The 19,964-nt window shown below is 47.9% G+C and overlaps 1 protein-coding gene across 1 annotated transcript in view; it reads left to right on the forward strand.

The window, feature by feature from the left end:
• ATRAID (all-trans retinoic acid induced differentiation factor) overlaps window positions 1–19,964 on the forward strand; it is a 98,551-nt gene that overhangs the window by 22,561 nt on the left and 56,026 nt on the right. Inside the window, exon 2 of the mRNA XM_078650076.1 lies at window positions 11,047–11,174. Within this exon, the coding sequence (XP_078506202.1) occupies window positions 11,047–11,174 (128 nt within the window). The remainder of the gene's footprint in view (window positions 1–11,046; window positions 11,175–19,964) is intronic.

The following is a 19,964-nucleotide window of genomic DNA, read 5'->3' on the forward strand; positions in this document are numbered from 1 at the left end:
GAGTGACGAGGTGGCGTCGGACCGCCGTTACACTGGCCCCGGTGTCGCCGAGGGCTTCCGCCCGGCGGCCATTAATGTTGACCCATTGACCGTACTTCTGGGTGTTGGCGGGAAGGGGGGCCCGCGGAATCATGTCTCTCTCCCCTAAGCAGACCAGTGCCCCTAAGCAGACCAGTGCCATGGCGGCGGGTGCCCATTCAGAGGGATCGGTCTCGTACTCTTCCTGGTCTTCCGGGATTAGTTCTTCCCCTAGGGCCGCCGCTGCAACTTGGCGGGGGGTAGTGTTCGGGTTCTTTGGGCAATTGGGATCACTGGCGTAGTGGCCGGGTCGCTGGCACCTGTGGCACGTAATGTTGGCCCGGAAACCGGCCCGGACGGCAGGGCTTCCTCGGCCAACCGGGGTCGAGGGGTTTCTGGGGGGTGACGAGGGGCCGGGGTCTCTCCCCCGACCCTGACTTCCTCCTCCCCCTCGGGGGCGATACGGTCTGGATAATTCGCTGGGTGCGTTCCTGCCAACTCGGGTGCTTTCCCACCGGTCGGCTTCGACGGCTAGTTGTCGAGGGTCGGTTAGCTTACTGTCCAGGAGGTGTTGCCGGAGCTCCACGAAGCAGTTGTTCGACAGGTGCTCCCATACGATAAGGTCAAAGAGTTGTTCGTAGGTGGTTACTTTGTTGCCCTTGATCCACCCCTCGAAGGCTCGGCTAAAAAAGTTCACGTACTCCACCCAAGTTGTACCCGGAATCCGTTTGCAGTCGCGGAACCGTTGGCGGTACATCTCCGGTGTGAGCCCGTATCGAGTGAGGAGGGCGGCCTTCATGTGGTCGTAGGAGGTCATCAGCTGGTCCGGGAGTTGTAGCAGGGCGTCCCGCCCTTCGTTGACAAACCTCCCCCATAAACCGGCCCCCCAATCGCTTCGGGGAATCCGGTGGGAGGTCATTGCCACCTCATAGGCTTTAAACCACTGCTGTATATCATCGTTCTTGTGGTATTCCCGGATGACATCTTTGGGGATGTGAACCTTGGGTTCGGTCGAGGCAGACGGGGTCGGTCGTTCGGGGAGCCCGAGGTCTTTATTCTGTTTCTGGACCTCCAGTGCTTTGAGATTGCGCTCATGTTCGTACTCTAGTCTCTTTTCCTCTAGCTCCCTCTGTCTTTGCTTGTCTTCCCGCTCTTCCCTGAGCCGTAAGTGTTCCAGGGTTATTTTTTGTTCTGCCAGCTTGAGTTCCCCATCCAAGCGAAGTCGGGCAAGTTCTAATTCGTGGAGTCTGGTTTTTTCTCTTTCTCGGATCTCTTCCAGGGAGAGCTCCGCTCTTTCTTTAGTTGGTGCGGGGCTCGTCTCGGTTGTTTGTGTTCGGGGTACGGCCGTACCCGTTTCCGCCCAAGCTTCTAGGGCTCGTTTGAAGTCTTCCTTTGTGCTAAGACCTGTGGTTGGAAGTCCAAGTTCTATGCAATATTGCTTCAGTTCCCGGTGGTTGTAGTCTTCCAATTTTTCCATCTGAAATTTCTCCGTTGTTCCGCTCTCTATTGACATGGTTGTTGTGTGTGGTGGGGCGAGTGACTTTCTGTACGATTATGCGTAGGTTCGGATCCCGTCGCTGGCCACCAATGTTAGACGGGGACCCTGAGGGTCGGCCGGATACCGAGGGAGAGATCCCCGAGGGGGACCGTCTCCAGCGATCGTACAGACAAGTACCCTCCCTCCCCACAAACAGGCACCACACCAAGTCGAGTTCAAGGCTTTATATAAGGTTCTTAAGGCAAGGATATCAGCGATACAGGATAACTTGGACCCGGGGGTCCTCTCACTTCTAGTCTCTGTAGGGAAAGGGGGTAGCGGGACAGTCTTGGTACCGGATCGGTACAGGTAGTGGTAACAGGCGAGCTCGCAATCCTCGAGCTGGAGTGTCTGGGGATCGGGCCGCGGCAGCGCCAGCAGGCCAAGGTGATAGTCTCTTAAAGCAGCGGGCCGCGGCAGCGCCAGCAGGCCAAGACGATGGTTTCACGAGGCAGGGGCCGCGGCAGCGCCAGCAGGCCAAGACGATGGTTTCACGAGGCAGGGGCCGCGGCAGCGCCAGCAGGCCAAGACGATGGTTTCACGAGGCAGGGGCCGCGGCAGCGCCAGCAGGCCAAGACGATGGTTTCACGAGGCAGAGGGCCGCGGCAGCGCCAGCAGGCCAAGACGATGGTTTCACGAGGCAGAGGGCCGCGGCAGCGCCAGCAGGCCAAGACGATGGTTTCACGAGGCAGAGGGCCGCGGCAGCGCCAGCAGGCCAAGTCACGGATGAGTTCTTCTCGGGTCTCTCGACTCCAGGATACAACTGCCTTCCTGGTCTGGTCCTGCCCCAGTTATAGGTCTGGTCCCCTTTGATGTCCGGACCCTCGCGCCTGGGGGGCCGGGAGGTCCGGGATGAGGGAGTCCAGACACCCAGCATGGGGGTGGAGCCAGCGCCCAGGCGGCCGGGGGTGATCGACACCTGGCGGAGGAGAGCCGTTGACGATTCCTTTCTCCCATTGACTCGCCAAGTGGTCACTCTGCCTCCCGGGGGGAGGTTGGTGCCTCGATGTCGGGCCCGGCCGGGCCCGGGGTGAGGGTCGAGTTGAGGCCACGCGGCCTCGTGCTGTAGTGGTCCAAGATGGCGGCTGGGCCGAGGCCGTGGTGTGGATGGTGACCCGGGCCAGCTGGGTTCGGAGCTGGTGTCTTGTGGGTGAGGAATTGCAGTGTACTTCGGGTGGTCGTCGGGGACTCTGGCTGGGGGATGCAGGGGGAGCCAGGGTCCAGGTCCCATTGCGGGGAGGGGGCAGCCCGACCATGCGGCCTGTCCAACACATACCATACAGCATCACTCCGCACCACCACAGCATCACTCAGAGGCACCACAACATAACTATGTGCTACCACAGCATCAATCTGTGCATCCATTCAACAACACCTGTTCAAATATGTTCTCTCAGTGTTTCAAGCTTTATTACAAATGTAACAAAAAGATGTTAATATTTCCCTTCTGTTCTGGTTATAGTTCCTCTGTATCTTTGTTATGTTATACAGCACTTATAGCGCACACGGATACTCGAGTGTCCCGGCGCAAGAGCCAACTACAGGAGACAAGACAAAAGGCGTTAGGAGGAGCTGTACGTTAGTTAAAAGCAAGGTATTTAACTGTTTCTTAAACAGCCTGAGATCTTGAGTGTTTCGCAGTTCAAATGGGAGGGTGTTCCAAGCTTTGGCCACCTTGAAAGAAAGAGAGCTACTCCCTGTTTGAGCAAGGCGAAATCGGGGGATGACTGCCAGGCATTGTGCTGCTGATTGCAGATGTCTTCGGGCGCATATAAGTCAAAGTGTCTCCTAAGATATGGTGGCCCAGATTTGTATAGGGCGGGAGGAATTAGACCCCCCCACTTCAGCATCCCACTAGTTTGTGGACCTATTTCAAGCTGATTGAGGCATTTGACCAAGCATTTGTTCTTTACTGCCAATGAAGGCATTTTTTGCAGAAATGCATGTTAGCTTTTACATGTTGCTCGAGACTGTGTGTTAGATAAGATTCATTCCGTTTGTGTTAGTCAAGTTTAGGTTGTGAAGGATAATTTGGGTTGTATTTGTGTTGCTCGATGGCTTCAGGTGGGATACATGTTAAGGAATCCCCTTGTGCTCTTATACACAATCTTCTGTGTAAAGGCACCAGAATGAAAATCATTACAGGTTGGCGAGATCTTGTGGTAGTATGTGACTGAGGTTTAACACATAATATTCAAATGCTATCTGAGGGTCACAAGGTTGTAAAAAGCAGAGTACCTTTGTATCTGGCAAAAGAGACACACCGAACAAAGAGGAACATGCTAAGTTGGCCAGGAAATTAGGTGATCATATAGTGCACACCTCCTTTAATTGTGGTTTGTCAGCCTTTGAAATGCAGTTTGTTAAATTCTTTCCTGACAATGTGTTGGGATGTTGCTAGGGTGTGTTAGACCCGTATTCTACACATGCGTCAAATATTGACGCACTTGTGTTTTTGCTTGCTTTTTTTTTAATTTTATTTTTTAATATTCCCAACTTACCTCCTCTTCTTTTTTTTAACGCTTCCCACACCGTTTGGAAATCCTCCACTGACCCCACATTCTTTAAAAAAAAAAAAAGGTCAATCGCCTCTGCCAATTCCCCTCTAAAGACGGGGTCTAGGAGCGAGTATGGCGGAAAGCGCCACGTAAAGGGGGGGTATTTTCCTAGCCGGGCCGCCACGACCAACAGTACGGGGGAGTGGTCCGACAGCGTGCGCGGTAGGACCTTGCAATTTCTGATATTGCGGAGCACCCCCGAGGCAGCAAACCAATAATCTATTCTAGTGTGCACTCCATGGTAAGCCGAGTAGTGAGTATACCCTCCCGGATCTGCATTCCTGCTTCTCCAGACGTCCTCCATGTCTAGAACGAGAAGTCTAGCAGTCAGCATCTGTGCCGCAGCCGACGGCCTTCGAGGTAGGCCAGTCGACCTGTCAATATCTGGGTTAAGCATCAGGTTAAAGTCCCCTCCCCAGATTATGTGGGGCATGTCATATGCGCCGATCATTGCAGCTAGCGATTCATAGCATTCCGGGGCATCATAATTGGGACCATAAGCGTTCACCACCAGCAAATCCAGCCCCATGCCCCTACAGGACGCTATGACCTATCTGCCCTCTGGGTCGATTCTTAGTGTCTGCAGCATGATTTTCGACCCCGGGTTAACCCATGTGATGACCCCTCTGGCATGAGTCGTGAACCCTGCTGCTGCTATGTTCCCCTCCAGACCTCTACTGTGCAACATCCTACAAGAGAGTGGCAAATGGGTTTCCTGCAGCAGCGCTATGTCTCTATTTTGTCTTTTTAAATAACTCAACACTTTCCTCAGCTTCCTGAAATCATTCAGCCCCCTAACATTCCAAGTGAGGGCGCGTATAGTGGCCGTCGTCTGTGCGTGCTCCTGCGCTTCAGGTGGGTTATTCATCCTGATATGATGTGCATAGTGTGGAGAGCGCAAGGTCTCCAGCAGTGTACCAGACCAGTGTGCTCAATCTGCGACGTAACAACAGGCTCATTTCCCCCTCACTGACCCCTTCTGTGCATTGCAATGAAACAGTACCCTCCCCCCCCCAAGTTGAGTCAAGACCCCTTTCCTCCCCCACCCACAGCAGACCAACCCAAACACGGCCTAGCATGTACAGACATCCCCCCGCAAACAATCCCAAATAACTCCAAGAAGCCCCATGGGGACTATTAGTGCATACAGCGCTAGGGCCAAGGTTGCCAGTAAAACAGGTAACTAAGTCGGTGAAAGTTTACATCAGTATCGCCCCTAACGCCATCACCACATGTATATCGATCAACAAGAGCTATAAATGAGTGATTGTGCCTCCCAGGCGTCCCCCAACAGCTGTGCAGCCACCCCACGACCCTTGCCCAGGCAGTCCACGATTGAACATTGTATCAAAAGGCGTGCGCTATCATAGTGCACACTAAAGCATATCACTGGTTGACAAACAATAGATGACAAAATGGAAAGTTCTCACCAGATCGCAGACCGGCTTGTCCCCAGTTGGCGCCTTGGGACTACACGACCCATCCACACCCAGGCGGAATGAGGTCTCGTAGGTACAGACCCAGGCTCCAAGTCAATTTCTAGGTCTCATCGCTCAAACCAAGAGCACAACACCCAGAGTGAGCGGCGCTCCTAGTCCTGTTCGTCCAGTTGGCTGCCTTGTCCCTCCTCGCCGTTTGGAGTTCTGGGGTGGCTTTTCTGTTCCTTAGCCCATGTTTTTAAGGCTTTTTGTAGATCTTTAGGATCAGTGAAGAAGTGGGAATGGCCTTGACAATTAATTCGTAACTTCGCTGGATACAGCATGGCGTAGTCCAGGCCAAGGTCGCGTAGTTGTTTTTTGTAGGGAGCGAAGTGCCTGCGTTCTTCCTGCACTTTCGCCGTGAAATCCGGGTATAGCGAGATAACAGCGCCTTCGTATTGTAGCTTCCCCTTCTCTCGGGCAATCCGCAACGCCGTGTCTCTGTCTCTGTAATTTAATAACTTGGCAATGATTAGTCTCGGGGGGGGGGGGCTCCCGGGCGCGGGCGGGGGCCCAGCGTGCGATGCGCTCTTTCCACTATGAACATAGGCGAGAAGGCATCATCTCCCAACAGTGTAATCAATAGTTTTTCCACGAAAAGCTCCACTTTCCCCGTGTGCGTCGTCTCCGAACAGGGAGTAGACCACGCTTCGGGGATAAAGCCGCACGCCTGACCCTAGCAATCGCTCGGGAGGAGCCACGCCGCAATGATTTACCAGGACCACGTGGCGCTCACCACAGTGTGAAACGGTGGGCTGTGTTCCACTGTGCCACCGGGTTCCCTCTCGGACGTTAATCTATGAAGGCTGGAGGGCACCCCCCCCCCCCCCCCCCCGAGCAGCGTCCAGAAGGGGGGGGTTAGTAGCAGTTCAGGGTGTCGCCCCCGAGAACTCACAATGTGGTCAGGCAATGGTCAGCAGCAGGGAGACTACCGTCTGGTGGCGCAATGTCTCCCCCCTCCACGTGTCCCTTCACTGCGCTCACAAATGTACATCCAGAGGGTTCAAGGTCTGGCACTGTCTTAGTGACCGCTGCAGGCGAGCATCCCGCTATGAGCCCGGGCAGCCTGCTGCATACTGTTCTTATCCAGTCGGGTAGAGGGCCGGCAGTCTCAGGCCCCACAGATGCCCTCCACGCGCTCGTGAGCACGAGTATAGCCAGTGCCTACAGTACGTATCCCGGCGAGCAGCCGATAGCGCAGGAGTGTGCTGAAGAGAGTCTTCCTACCTGGGGCCCAGACGTGCACTCGGGCCGTTTTGGAAGTTCCGCCTCCACCAGGTCGACAGTCCGCAAGTCAGCCGCACGTCTGATGATGCACGCCGGGTAGCGAGTAACTCGAGACCGCTGATCTGCGGCCCAGTTCTCCGGAGGTTCCGTCTCCGCGCCCGCTCCGTCTGGGCTGTCAGGGATCCGCTTAAACACCCGTTTCAGGCGTCGGGGGCGCCCAGCTGTTGTATGCCCCCGTTTATGTGTCTTAGGCTCCGTGAATTCAGGATAATTATCGGATATTTCTGGTGATGGCGCGGAGCTCCTCTATCGAGCGTCCGCCATCGGCGCTGGCAAGCTCCGCCCCCCCCAATTCCTAACTTACCTCCTTCGGTGCTCATGACGGCTCCCGGCTGTCATGAGTCATGGTAGGCGTGTGCTCATGTCGGCCGGGAGCCGTCGGAACGTTGCCGCTCCGCCCACGTGCTTTTAATTCCCTGCCTGTGCAGGAGAATTAATCAGTGGGCGGAGTTCTGACAGCTCCGGGCCATTTTGAGCACACGTCCACCGTGATTTATGACGGCCGGGAGCCGTCATGAGTACCGCAGCGCCACGCCCAACCCCTTCCCCCCCCCCCCCCCCCCCCCGGCACTGCAGCGGATTTTGCGGCGAAGGGGTTAATGAGGGGGAGTATCAATGTTACTATTTTATATAGGCTAGCAAACTATATCTTACATCAAAGACATGAGAGGTAGCAGTGGACTGCTGGTCAGTGTTCTCTGAGGCCTGCAGAATTACATGCTTGGACAACCCATCACAATTATGAAAGTGGTTACTTGATCCATTTGATGATTCATAACTCACCCAGTTGAATAGAACGTCGTGAACCTTTCAATAGAGAATCGTTTCATTTAGTCAGAAGTGCAGCTTACTGGACATGGGTAAGTTCCCTTCTGATAATGATACAATATAGTGTTGATGCTCCTCTGATGCTGACATGGTGCTTTTTAATATATGATGTTTACCTCCTGTGGTCTGGGGCAGGTGATGACCAGGGGAGGTGATAACCATGAGAAGAAAAGGACTTGAAAAAGTCTGGTGTCAAATACATCTTTTAGGAAGGGTCTGGTAGATATCATGTCTGATTTGTTTGAATACTACAATGACCATTTCATGGCATGTGTTGTAAAATGCATATGCCAGGAAGCAGCTAGATGAGAGGCTACAACTGGTTTAACATTATACACCTAGGGAAATTGATCCACAGATTATTATATTAAACAAGCATTTGAGACCTGCAACTCTGATATCTGTGGTAAGAAGATTGGTGGTGTTCCAGAGCATTTCAGTTGATGATGCAGAAGCCCACACCGAGTGACTTTAGATATTAAGGGCCATTGAAAATATGAGCAGCAGTGAAACGCCAGGTGGAAATGGATTCCCAATAGACTTTTACAGCAAATAGAGAGACATGATCGTGCTAGGGGCTAGTAAGTGTTTTATGAAGAAGCATTAGTGAAAGGGAAATTGCCTACAACCTCATCTTCCCAGAAAGGCAACTATTGTCTTACTGCCCACGACATGAAAGAATCCATTTAGCTTGTGGATCCAGCAAGCCTCTCTTTATGATTTTCTGACTTCAAGCTTCTTCAAAACATACTGGCATACCTGGTGGTGAAGGCTAAAGGCTTGTTAGTTCATGGGGATAAAGGGTTTCTGTAGACTCTTTATGTTGCAGGGCATGTCCGTTACAGCAAGTACATTTATGCAGTGACCAGCTTAGTCTCGCACTGAGCATTCAATAGCATAGATATTTCTAGGGCTCGCAAGAGAGCCCTCTTGAAGGGGGTTTAAAAATAGACCTGCAAATCCCACACGCTCGTTTTTATTTGTTACACACCAGAAGCTTTGAAAAGATTTTCTGTAGGTAATGCACAAGGGGATTCCCGTCACTATACGGGAGTCCAAAGGCAAGACTTGAGATGAACTAGGTGATATCTAGACAGTGGTCATTATATAAGGGGTCCAGACAGGGATGCCTCCTTATATTTGCCCCAGCTATAGAGCCTTTTTCTTGTCGTGTTAGGGGTAGGTTTTATCGGTGGAAGATTGAGGTGACTAGCCTGTTCCGCACACTGATGTGCTGCTGAGTGAAATCCCAGATGATCACATACATTTTGAAAGCATCAGAAAATGTTTGGGCTAGAGTTGTCTTCATATTAAATGGGAGAAGTGAGCACAGTCTCTCTGTCCATATACAGTTAAAAAGGAACCGGATGCCACCCCACGCATCCCCTTTAGACAATGGTGCAAATGCACGTACACACATATATCTACTCTTGCAATCTGTGGTATATTTACACTTGTAAATGTTGACTAGCCAAAAGTAGTAAATTTACTACAAAGTGTAGACTTGCATGTCTCTCCCATCCTGAATAGAGGGGTGGAGCTTAATTTGTGAGTGTAAAGTTTCTATCTGTAGCCTTTCTCTGCCACCGGGATACAGATCCGTCTATGGTAAAGGGTAGGGTTAATGTAAAAATATGATTAAACTTGGAAAAAAAGGCAATAAATATTTTGGTAGTACATATTATGTGAATTAATTTTATATGTTTAAAATGTACAACACAAAGCTACAGTGCTATTAATTTTGACTTGCATATTTAAATAATTTAAATATATTAAGTTAGAATTATTTTTCACAATTTATTTTCAAAACACTAAATTAAATTGTTATTTTATAAACTATACTAAAAGGTATTTATAGATTGCAATTACATTAATATAATTTCATTTTTGTTTTATTTAAAATAAAAGTTGCGTGGAGATCTTCCAGTGGAAATTATAGGAGAGGTGGAGATTAACACTCATAGTTTTGTTAATAACAACTTGTATTAATTAAACAGTACTCATATAGTACTGCTTTATGTGCTACAAAATGCTGTTTGTGAATCGGCCGTTCTGTATTTGAGCAGAATGTATAGAGGATGTTGATGACTATCGAGAAAGCTGTTCATTATTGGCTGGTGTTTTCCACTGGTGGAGAAAATGTATTTAGCAAAAATGACACTGATGCTCTGAGCTCTGCAAATTGTTGCCTATGATGATGGCCAGGACAATCTTTTGTACACTGGAAGCTCCCCTACTCCAGTTATTGAAGAGGGGGAGGGGCAAAGTCGCCTAGGATTAGTTAGGTTGGCCCTGAGCATCTGTAAACTAGTTGGGAGCTGCAGATTTTCTTGCATATTAAACAGCATCCCAACTAGAATAGTTGAGCCCTTGATCTGATCATGTACAAGCATATGCGTAAGCGGGACTGATTAGGGAAAGCTATTAAGTATGCAATTGCAGGTTGAGGCTGGGTGACAAATGCTTGAGATGCACATTAGCTGATCTGAAGGTCGTGAAAACCAACATACTAAATCATCTCCGTGTATGTGATACCATTCCCTGCTTTCAACACATTTCCTGCTTTCAACCCACAGCTGTGTTCTGAACATAATAAAAACAAGAGGAGCTTCTATAGTGAGAGCAGATCATGGGTTGTGACCATTTTAGCAAGGTGTGTGGGGTGGTGAGAGGCCAGTGTGTTGCATATACAGGGTATGCAGCATTATTCTAAAACCTTTGACCTGATTTCTCTGAGGTACTTATTATGAATACAGCTTTGATAGACTTAGAAACTGGTGATTGATCTATGTCAGGTATAGCGCAGAAATATTTCCATTCTGTATGTAATATAGTAAGTAGCAAATGGAGGTGGGGCAGGGGATAGGAGGTTGATATTCTTGTCCCTCTGTCAGAATCCAAGGGGTCTAGAGCCTTTGTGCTACATTAGTATTCCACAATGCTAGATGAAGCTCATTCCTTTTAAAATCTGCCTCAAGCCTCTTTCTGACCACAGTTATTACCCAAGATGAATACTTTGTCGAGAATAGCGTTTCAATATACACTACAACTCCTAAGTCCTTTATACATGGCGAGAGCCCCTGCCAATTGAAAATGTTTGATGAGATCACAGACCACCTTTCTAACATTGTGGGGTTTGATTGTGCAGTAAAGTCACTTTTTTTTCTGTCCTATAAAACAAGGAAGCATATTTCTAAACTGGCTGCATTGGAAATCTCTCTGATCAAACCCATGAAACTGTGCAATAGGAATCTGTCTGCTCCTGGATAAGACTTGATCAAACATAGATGCTAAAGCATAGTGTTTGTCCTATTCGATATCACGTTTTTCTTCTTTTCAGTTGTGCGACTGGTGCCCCGCAGAACTCAGAAACACTTCGGAAGTTGTCACTCTCTGCCAAGCCAGTCATGGGGTACTGAAGGGACGTTGCTGCCTCTCTCGGCTAGAGGATGGTGATATCATTGTGGGGTAAGGTATGCAGATATTGTTTTTAGGTTGAGCATTCAAGACCACTTGTTTATACTTTTAGTATATACTTATATGTGTATGTACTTTGTGGGCTCTGGAGATCAGTCCTAGGACTTGTCTGCTTCCGCTTAGGGACTTTTCTTCTGTTCAACTGCCTCTATTTAACTTTCTTGATAGAAAACGACCAGCAGAGGTCAGTAAAATACCATAATCACTTTAGCATTCTCTATATTCCAGTCCATAGAAATTGTCTTCAATGAGCACCCGTAGAGAATATTTTTTTCAATCCTGCATTCAGTGATATGACCAGAGAAGACCCTGATTTTATATTAAAAACAGAGCTTTGGACTATACCATTTCCCGCTGAAAGGCAATATTTCTCTCCATGTGTTCCCATACCTAGCGTGTCACGCAGTTTGGTGCTTATTTTTCCTACATGTTTAAGAACAGTTGATGTTTCAGCACCCAGGCTAATGTGCTGCATAGCTTAATACATATAAGGTCCCAAAGGCGAGACCGATTGCATTGCAAATGCTTGTTGTAATATTACAGTGTGTTCAGCAGACCTGAATATAATGCAGAAGCTGGGAAATAATTTTTAACAGCAAACAAAAGCCCTACGGGCTGCATTCAAAATATCCCATAAAGATGAATTTCAACACGAGGACCTCTACTTGTCCCAGGCAGTAAGAAAAACAAGGCCTGGAGGGTATTATTTCAGATCTCAAGCAGACAGAGAGGTGAAGCTTTGTGAGATTTACTTATCCACACTCACACTATTGAGGAGTTAAAGGCTTGTTCAGTGATTATTCACTTCACCCAGGAAGAGAGGATGATAACGCTTTATGTAATTGCTTTTCATTAATAAAGAAGATAGTTAAGTATAGTAAAGAAAAAGTAAAAGGATGCGGAAGGCTCACAGTGGTCCGGTTTACACTGGAAAGTGAATGGTCATGGACTCTTAAATCAGTTCACAGTCATGGAAAGAGGAAGAAGAATTGCATTGTTATTTCAGTTCACTCTAAGAGGTGGAGAGGGGTTTAAAATAATATTACATTTATTGTAATACTAAGAGTACATGATTGTGAGGTGGATGTATGACGTTACAACGCATACTTTTACAACGCCTACCTTTACATCGCAAGTTTTACAACGCATACAATTACAACGCATAGTACTTTGGGGCGCTGGATAGTGAATAGTTTAATTTACTATTCCAACTCCAGTCCCCGTGGATAGTAGGGAAGGTGTTGGATAGTACATTAAAACTATTCCCTATCCTAGAGCGCCCCCCAGCGCAATGCGTTGTAATGGTTTGCGATGTAAAAGTTGCGTCTTAAAGGAACTGCGTGGTAAAAGTTGCGTTGTAAAGGATGTTTCCCTTGTGAGGTACTACTTCAGCGTACACAGGGCTCCACCCTATTACTCATTAATAGCCCAACTCTAGCAGTTGCAATAAGAAACATCTTTATGCTTTAGTAGAGGGTGTAACGTAACCCTCTATACTTAAGCAGTAAGATGATTTTGGATGGCAGCAAGAGTGTTGTGGGAGGACATGTCAGGGCGTCGCTGACACCAGCCCAGATAAACCCACAGGACTGACTATCAGAAACGGGAGGGGACAAGCACTGGCAAAGCCAATAGGTCTTGCCTTTGTGACCTATTGACTTTGCCAATGGCTTTTAGCCACACTGCAGAGAATTCAGGACGACGTACAGCGTGGCTAAAGTAAAAAATAAAAAGCCTTTAACTTGGTTGCTCACGCCATTTGGTAGACCAGCGCGCACATACACAATGATATGGGTGTTGTGTTTTCTTTTCTTTTTATTTACCAATCCAGGTGGACAGGCACCTAAAAAGAAAATGCAAACCTGTTTTCTTTTTTAAAAGCAGGTGGGCAGGTTGAGAAGAACTAACACTGTGAAAGGCAGGGAGAACTGGAAGCAACAAGTGGGATGATGGGGCAGAACGTGAAGTACCGAAGGGGAATTTGAGGAGGGGACGCAAAAGCAACAGGGGATGAGAACCTAAGACAGGGAGGCCAGGAAGGACACGGAAGCAACACAGAGAGCGGGGGTGTGGGATGCAATGGGAAGAAGTACTTGGGCGACCGCAAGAGGGAAAGGACAAGAAGAAGCATCGACAGAGCAACGATCGACAGAGCAATGTTGAGATCGGGGGGGGGGTCCTTACACAAGGCAGATGACTGAAATGCATGCTCTCTCACAGAATGCTTGACTCAAAAGAAAGTAGTCCTTGAATCACAAACAGTGGAATCTGAAATGGATGCTAGTCAAAGAGACTGTAAAAGATGCAATGCTCCATGGGAGGGACACCTGCAATATTTACAAGTTGGAGCACGAATAAGAAGCAGCCAAATGAGCATGAGCAGGAAAAGCCAACCATTGATAAGCAATGGCCAGCTCCAAGCCCCTCTGTGTTCTTGGTAAGCCACACTGTCTCGCAACGGACTTCGCATGTACTGTCTACTAAGCTTGACCTAACCACTCACCTGCAAAAAGCTTCAATGGGCCCTTACTAGAACAGTCCAGTTTGACTGTGTCAGGTCAAGGTCAGATGTGACCTCTGGCTATGCAATGAATAATGTTGCAGCCACTCCATGCTGCTTGATACAGAAGCATTTGACGGGATAATATTTAGATATGGCTGTGTGAGAAGTTGGCCTGATGTGCAGTGTTCACTATTCTAGTGATCACTATATATCAGTCCAAACAACCCTTATTGATGATTGGTTGTAAGTCAACCTTATAGACCAGCTATCCTAGTAGCATGGATACGAGCAGTCTAAGGCTAAGACTCTAGAGGGCGTGTTAAGCCAGCTGTTTTACCATCACATTACCCCTTGAACACCCAGTGAAAGGACACCACACAAGTGTTATGAAATAAACAGTGTATTTATTAGAATCACAACAACCCTGTACTCTTTATGAGGACAGGGTGCTAGGCACACAACAAAACTCTTACGAAAATACTTAAGTTAGCACAGTATATACAAATGCCCGAGGGGCACGAAAAACCATTTACTCTAAAAGTGGAATGCGAAATTACTAGCAGGTAAGTACAGTACTAATAGGCTTTGGAATCGCTAGGACTTGACTAGGGAATCGTTAGATTACTTCTAGGAGACCTAGGGGACTCGGGTGCAGAGTGTGCACTCTCACGCGGGATGCGGGACAAAGTCTATGGAAGCTAGTAACGCTAAAGTTAGTGTTCACGGGTGAACCCGACCTGGTAGGGAGAAAACGACAGTGGATCCTGACCCTTGGATAGTGAGGCTATGCTGGGGCACCGAAATGCCGAAGTTACCTAGCCCAGGGGCTGCAGCTGCATAGGTCTCAAAAGACGTCTGGAATCCTCGTTGCCGGACCAGGAGCCTGGAAGAAAGATGCTGGCAGGCGACCAGTGAAGATAGTTCGAGTTGATCCAAGCCTGGATCTGGAAGATGGATGACACCTGAAAGCAGAGGGGACCAAGTTCGTGACTACTAGCCAGTAGTCAGTGGGCACCAGGAGGGCACCGGATGGCAGTCACCTCGACTAGGTGAGTGGGCGACGCTGGCTCTGCAGGTCTCACGGACCAGGAGGCGTTGTCGGCGACCAGGATGGAGAGGCGAGCTGTCCCACGATGGATGAAGCTGTCGGCGTCGAAGTTACCCAGGATTGGGCAACAAGCCTTGGCTAATTCAAGCCCACGCGGTGGACTCAAAATGGCGTCTTGAGTGGACCAGGAGGGTCCGGGGTGCTCCTCTTCGGAAAGGGAGCAAGGGCCAGTCTGGAGCAACCAGACCAGCAGCAGTGATGTCGTCGGGCGTCGTTCAGAAGGCCACAAGCCAGCGGGCTAGTAGCCAAACAACGCGGTGAGCAGCAAAAAGCAGAAGGGCCCCACGCAGATCGTGGAGATGCTGGGAGGCTGCACTTCGGTGCTGGAGCTGCTCAGGGTCGGGGCTTCTCGGACCCCAAAGCACTCACCAGGAAATTACTCGGCGGGCTTGCTGTGCAGAAGTCGTGCAGTCTTGCAGATGGCCGGTCCCTCGAGGTCTCGTCGCACCCACGGTTCTCAGCTGGGCTGTAGAGGTGGGTAGAGGTCAGAGGTGCCAGGGAAGCCGGTTCTCGTCGAGCTGGGCAGTCTGATTCCGGAGGAAGGACTTGCAGCAGACCGCAGTGTTCTTTAGATGGGGCCTGCGGATGCAGGGTGACTACTCCTTAGTCACAAGGGAGAAATCTTAGGAAGAAGTCTTGAGTTCCTTTCGTGGAAAGTAGTTTCAGGATTCAAAGATGATCTAATTTGGAAGGGGGCCTGCTCCTACCTTTATCTGAGAAAAGGGGGCTGGCACGCGACTAAGTCCTGCCCTATGGGTGGGACCAGGAGGGGGGTGGTTACACCCACTTCCTTGGCGGGCTTTTCCCCAGCTCAGGGTCTGGAGTGTCCCTGGAACTGGTTCAAGCCGGCCTATGCATAGTGAGCACCGGGGTGCCACTTGCAGTCACCTTCCTCTGTAGCCCTGCCTACCTGGAATACACAAAACCCTGTCTGGGACGGTGCTGGCACCGCCCCTGGCAGGAAACCCTTTGTCCTTGCCTCCTGCTCTGGGAGGACTCCCAGCAGCAGGAGGGCAGACTTGTGTCTCGGTGGCAGCATCCATTTTGTGGATGCTAAGGCTCTGTCTGACTTTAACCGGGGTTACAGGTTACATACATGTCGTGTCCCTCTAGAAGGGTGGAATGCTAACCCCGTCGCCAGAATTGGCGAGGGGTTAGTATTCCAATTCGTATGACACCTTACTCGACATGTTTTGATAAAGCGATACCAGAGTTGGCATATAACCGCGAGGATTATAATGCACTTAAGAGTATATGGTATGCGATATCATGGAAACGGCTAAGGGATAGATCCCGAAAGCCGCAGACAGGCTCAGCTCATGCCAGAGCACCATCTCACACGATTCCAAGCACTCTGCCTTCAGGATTGTTAAGGCCTGTTAAGGACTGATAGGAGATCTGTGTGTCCATTTTAGGGTTAGATATAGGTATACTATATCTAAAGCAAAGGGTGATTACACCACCTTGCCCCAGCTGTCGTGCAGCCAGTTGTGTCAGATTTGGATGGCCAGCCAGGGGTGGCATAATACATGCTGCAGCCCCTGGTAGGCCCTGGGTACACCTATGCCCTGGGTACCTAAGGTACACTGTACAGGGACTGATAAGGTGACTCAGTATCCAATTAGGTATGTACCTAAGGTACATGGAATCCATTTTACAGAGAGAGCAGTAGGCCTGGGGTCCTGAATAGCAGGGCCCCAGGTCAACTAAGTCAGAAAACCAGCAAAACACCAGGCAAAAAGTTGGGGGCAACCATAGTCAGGGATCTACCTTCCTACAGGCTGTGTTTGGCATCTGAATAACCGGGTTTTCAAGTACCCAGCGGCGTCAGGGACACGCCCAGAGTCCTCTAGGTTCCCTTGCCTTGGTATACAGAGACACGGAATACTTCTTGGTGGCGTCAGAGATTATATTTATTAGCTGCAGCTAGTACCAGAAATCCCAGTAATACAGCACGATGTACAACTCAAGAAACTGCTCAATTTTACTAAGGCGAGACATCCCTATTTATACACAAAAAAGGTACATTTAAAATGCACACCCCTGCACCAAAATTCAACCAATAGAAAGTACATGACATCACACAGCATCATACAGTAAAGCTCATTTTACAGTATCCCAACCCACAAGTTAATATTTAGGCATATCTAAAATATTAATCTGAAAAGCCCACACAAACCTTTAATTGAAAGCGTAACCCATGAAATGAAGGAACAATAAAAAAAAGTAGTTTCAGATAATATGCAAGATTAACAAAGACGTAAAGAAACTTTAAAAGTTAACAAATGTCTTGAATAGTGATTGGAAAAAGTAAATAACGATCTTGCAGGGAAATTGGCTTGGCAGGGTCAATTCCTAGGTGAATGGCCAGCTTCTAAAATTAACTCCAGCGCACGAAGAAAATCCCTGGTTAATGTGTACATGTGATTCACAACAGGTCAGATTGCTTGGCTCACAAACTAACTTCTGAAGCCTACATAGAAAGCAACACTAGATGGCAGTCACAACACATAGCAAAAACCCAAGTTTCAGAAGAGAAAGTCTTTGAGGAAAGAATACATTTAGATGTTGTTTAAGATAACACATGCACAAGGAAACTTAATGGTTAACAAGATCCTAATCAGTAATTGAAAAACTTAGATAACCATCAGCTAGGGAAATTAGTTTTACAAAAAGGTCAGTTCCAGGGGAAAAAAGGGTTACTCTCTGCAGTTCATTCAGAGACAGAGAAACCCAAATTAATATATGCACGAAAAGCCACTTGTTCGCTGGGCCCACAGCACTGGCCTACGTAAGGGCAAGATTAAAATGCAGACAGGTTTGAGAATTTCAGAACCACAGACCCTCCTTTTGCCATTACGTAGGCAATAACCTAAACTCATGTCAATCTGAATCTAGGTCTATATCTATTCTCATCAGGTCATCAAGGTGTTGCTGTAACATCATCTTATTATCCTTCACTTCTCTCGGAACTGGTCTTCTCACACAGATCATAGCACAAAGACTACAAATGGCGGGACCACACTGGATGCATAAACAACACGAGAAAAGGATAGCTAACGCCATACCAAGGAACGTCAGAATCTTCCATCCCCATTTGGACAACGACTCCCATAACCATCCCATCAATGACCAGTCTCCTTCGTCCACATGAATAGACTCAGAGATCTTATGTAGTCTAGAGATGGCTTGGTACACTGTAGGGGCATTATCTGGTATGAAAACGCAGCAACTAGATCTAATCAATTTGCATACCCCACCTCTATCTGCAAGTATAATATCTAAAACAAAACGGTTCTGTAATGTCATAAGGCGATCCGCTTGAAGCTCAGCTGTAATATTGCTAAGGGCACCTGCAGTCTCATTTATAGTGGCCTCAACCACTCTCGTAAACTGACGAATATTCCTTCTATTAGCCATAGGACCCCAAAAGGGTAGGAAACCCTTAAAGAAGTCTCCAGCTTCTTGTGCGACAGTATCTTTCGCATCGATTACACCTCTACCATATCTTGTCTTATGGTAGTCGAAAACAGCAGTGTATGTAGGGGGAAGCAAAAATGCCACATAACATGTGCCAGAAAAATCAGATGGCAACCATGTGTATGCTCTATCATGACAAACAAAATACGTGCCTTTAGCTGGCACGAACGGAGGGGATTTCTGGAACGTATAAACGTATGTGTGAACACACACACTCTTACCAAGCTGAGCTCTCGGATTCTGACCATTACCTTGCAAACAAAGATGACCTCGTGGGGTACAATCCAAATAGGAGGGGACCTTCGCTGTCTTTCTTTCTCCGTCAAGCTAACACTATATGTCCTCTTATTCCAACCAACATATGCTCGCACCTCATCTCTAGGGATAGCGTTATACGCATCGATATCTCTAATCATATCAACTATTCCCCGTATCAAGGCATTATTACTTGCATTGTCTTTGACGGAACGTACAGGAGAGGCTTCATTCGCATAGATAAACATTGATTGGAGTGCCCAAACTGACCCGTTAGGCGAAAAAGGCAAAACCAAATATGGCATTCCCTTATCTGTAGTATGTGGCATAAGACCACACACCCAACAATTCGTGGTATTTATGACTAGCTGATGCTGATGCAACATCTGTATAAACGAATTGTTCACAAATTCTGATCTTCGTGTCTGTTCATGTTCAGGTAACGTATGAAACTCATGTGAAGAAACAGTAGAAAAGGAAAGAGTAGGTTGAGAAGTTGGTGCAGACGTCAATTGTGTAGGAGAAACAAACCAGAATATAGTAGCTAATAGAATACATAAAAGTATTAAAATAGATAAAGCTATACCACACTTGGAGAACAACATTCTGTAATATCGGTTTTTCATCTCTTGCTTTTTATCGTCATTCCTCAATACAATCTCCATTTTCTAATGTCGCTCACGCAATCTTGATAGAGTACTTCAGCTGTGATTATTAGCAGGTCATAGGGACACTGCAAGTCCTGCCACTACTCAGGTCACAAACTGAACCATTGGTACTCCTACGTGACCCTGCAACTGGCAAATGGTAACCAATCAAAAATTTTACAGATATCCCTAATACAATTTCAGAAAAAGAAAAAGAAAAACAAAAACAAAATTCAAATACAAAATACTTGAAGAAATTGTCTCTTTTTGGTCTCAGTGTGGGGAAAAAAAAAAAATGTAATGTTCAAAGTCCCTTTATTTATTTCGAGATCGGAAGTTGTAACGTGATTTAGTCGGCACACTTTGGTCGGTAAACAAAAGTTCAGGTTCGGTAGTGTCCAATCTCAAACGTGGAGGAACAGCTTCTTGTAGCACATTGTCATCCTCGCGTTCTGACCGTGTCCATGTCAAATGAGCATCACTAAAAGGAACAAACCTAGGAGTTTTTTCACATTCAGAATCGGCTATACCTTCCCTCACCCACTTGTCATATGGTAAGGGCAATGGAACCTTTTTTGTATGGGTGGCATGCACCCAGTTTTTCTTGCCAGCTACTCTAACAGCAGTTCGAGTCACTAACAAAACTAAATGCGGTCCAGTCCACCTCGGCTCCAGATTCTTTGTTCGTTGAAAATTCTTCGTAAGAATGTAGTCGCCGGGTTGAATTGTGTGTCCTGGATCCGCAGTTGCTGTCGGTAGACTGTCATAGACCTGTTGGTGGAGAACAC

The sequence above is a fragment of the Lissotriton helveticus genome, chromosome 6 (genome assembly GCF_964261635.1).
Source record: "Lissotriton helveticus chromosome 6, aLisHel1.1, whole genome shotgun sequence".
Classification (NCBI taxonomy): Eukaryota; Metazoa; Chordata; class Amphibia; order Caudata; family Salamandridae; genus Lissotriton; species Lissotriton helveticus.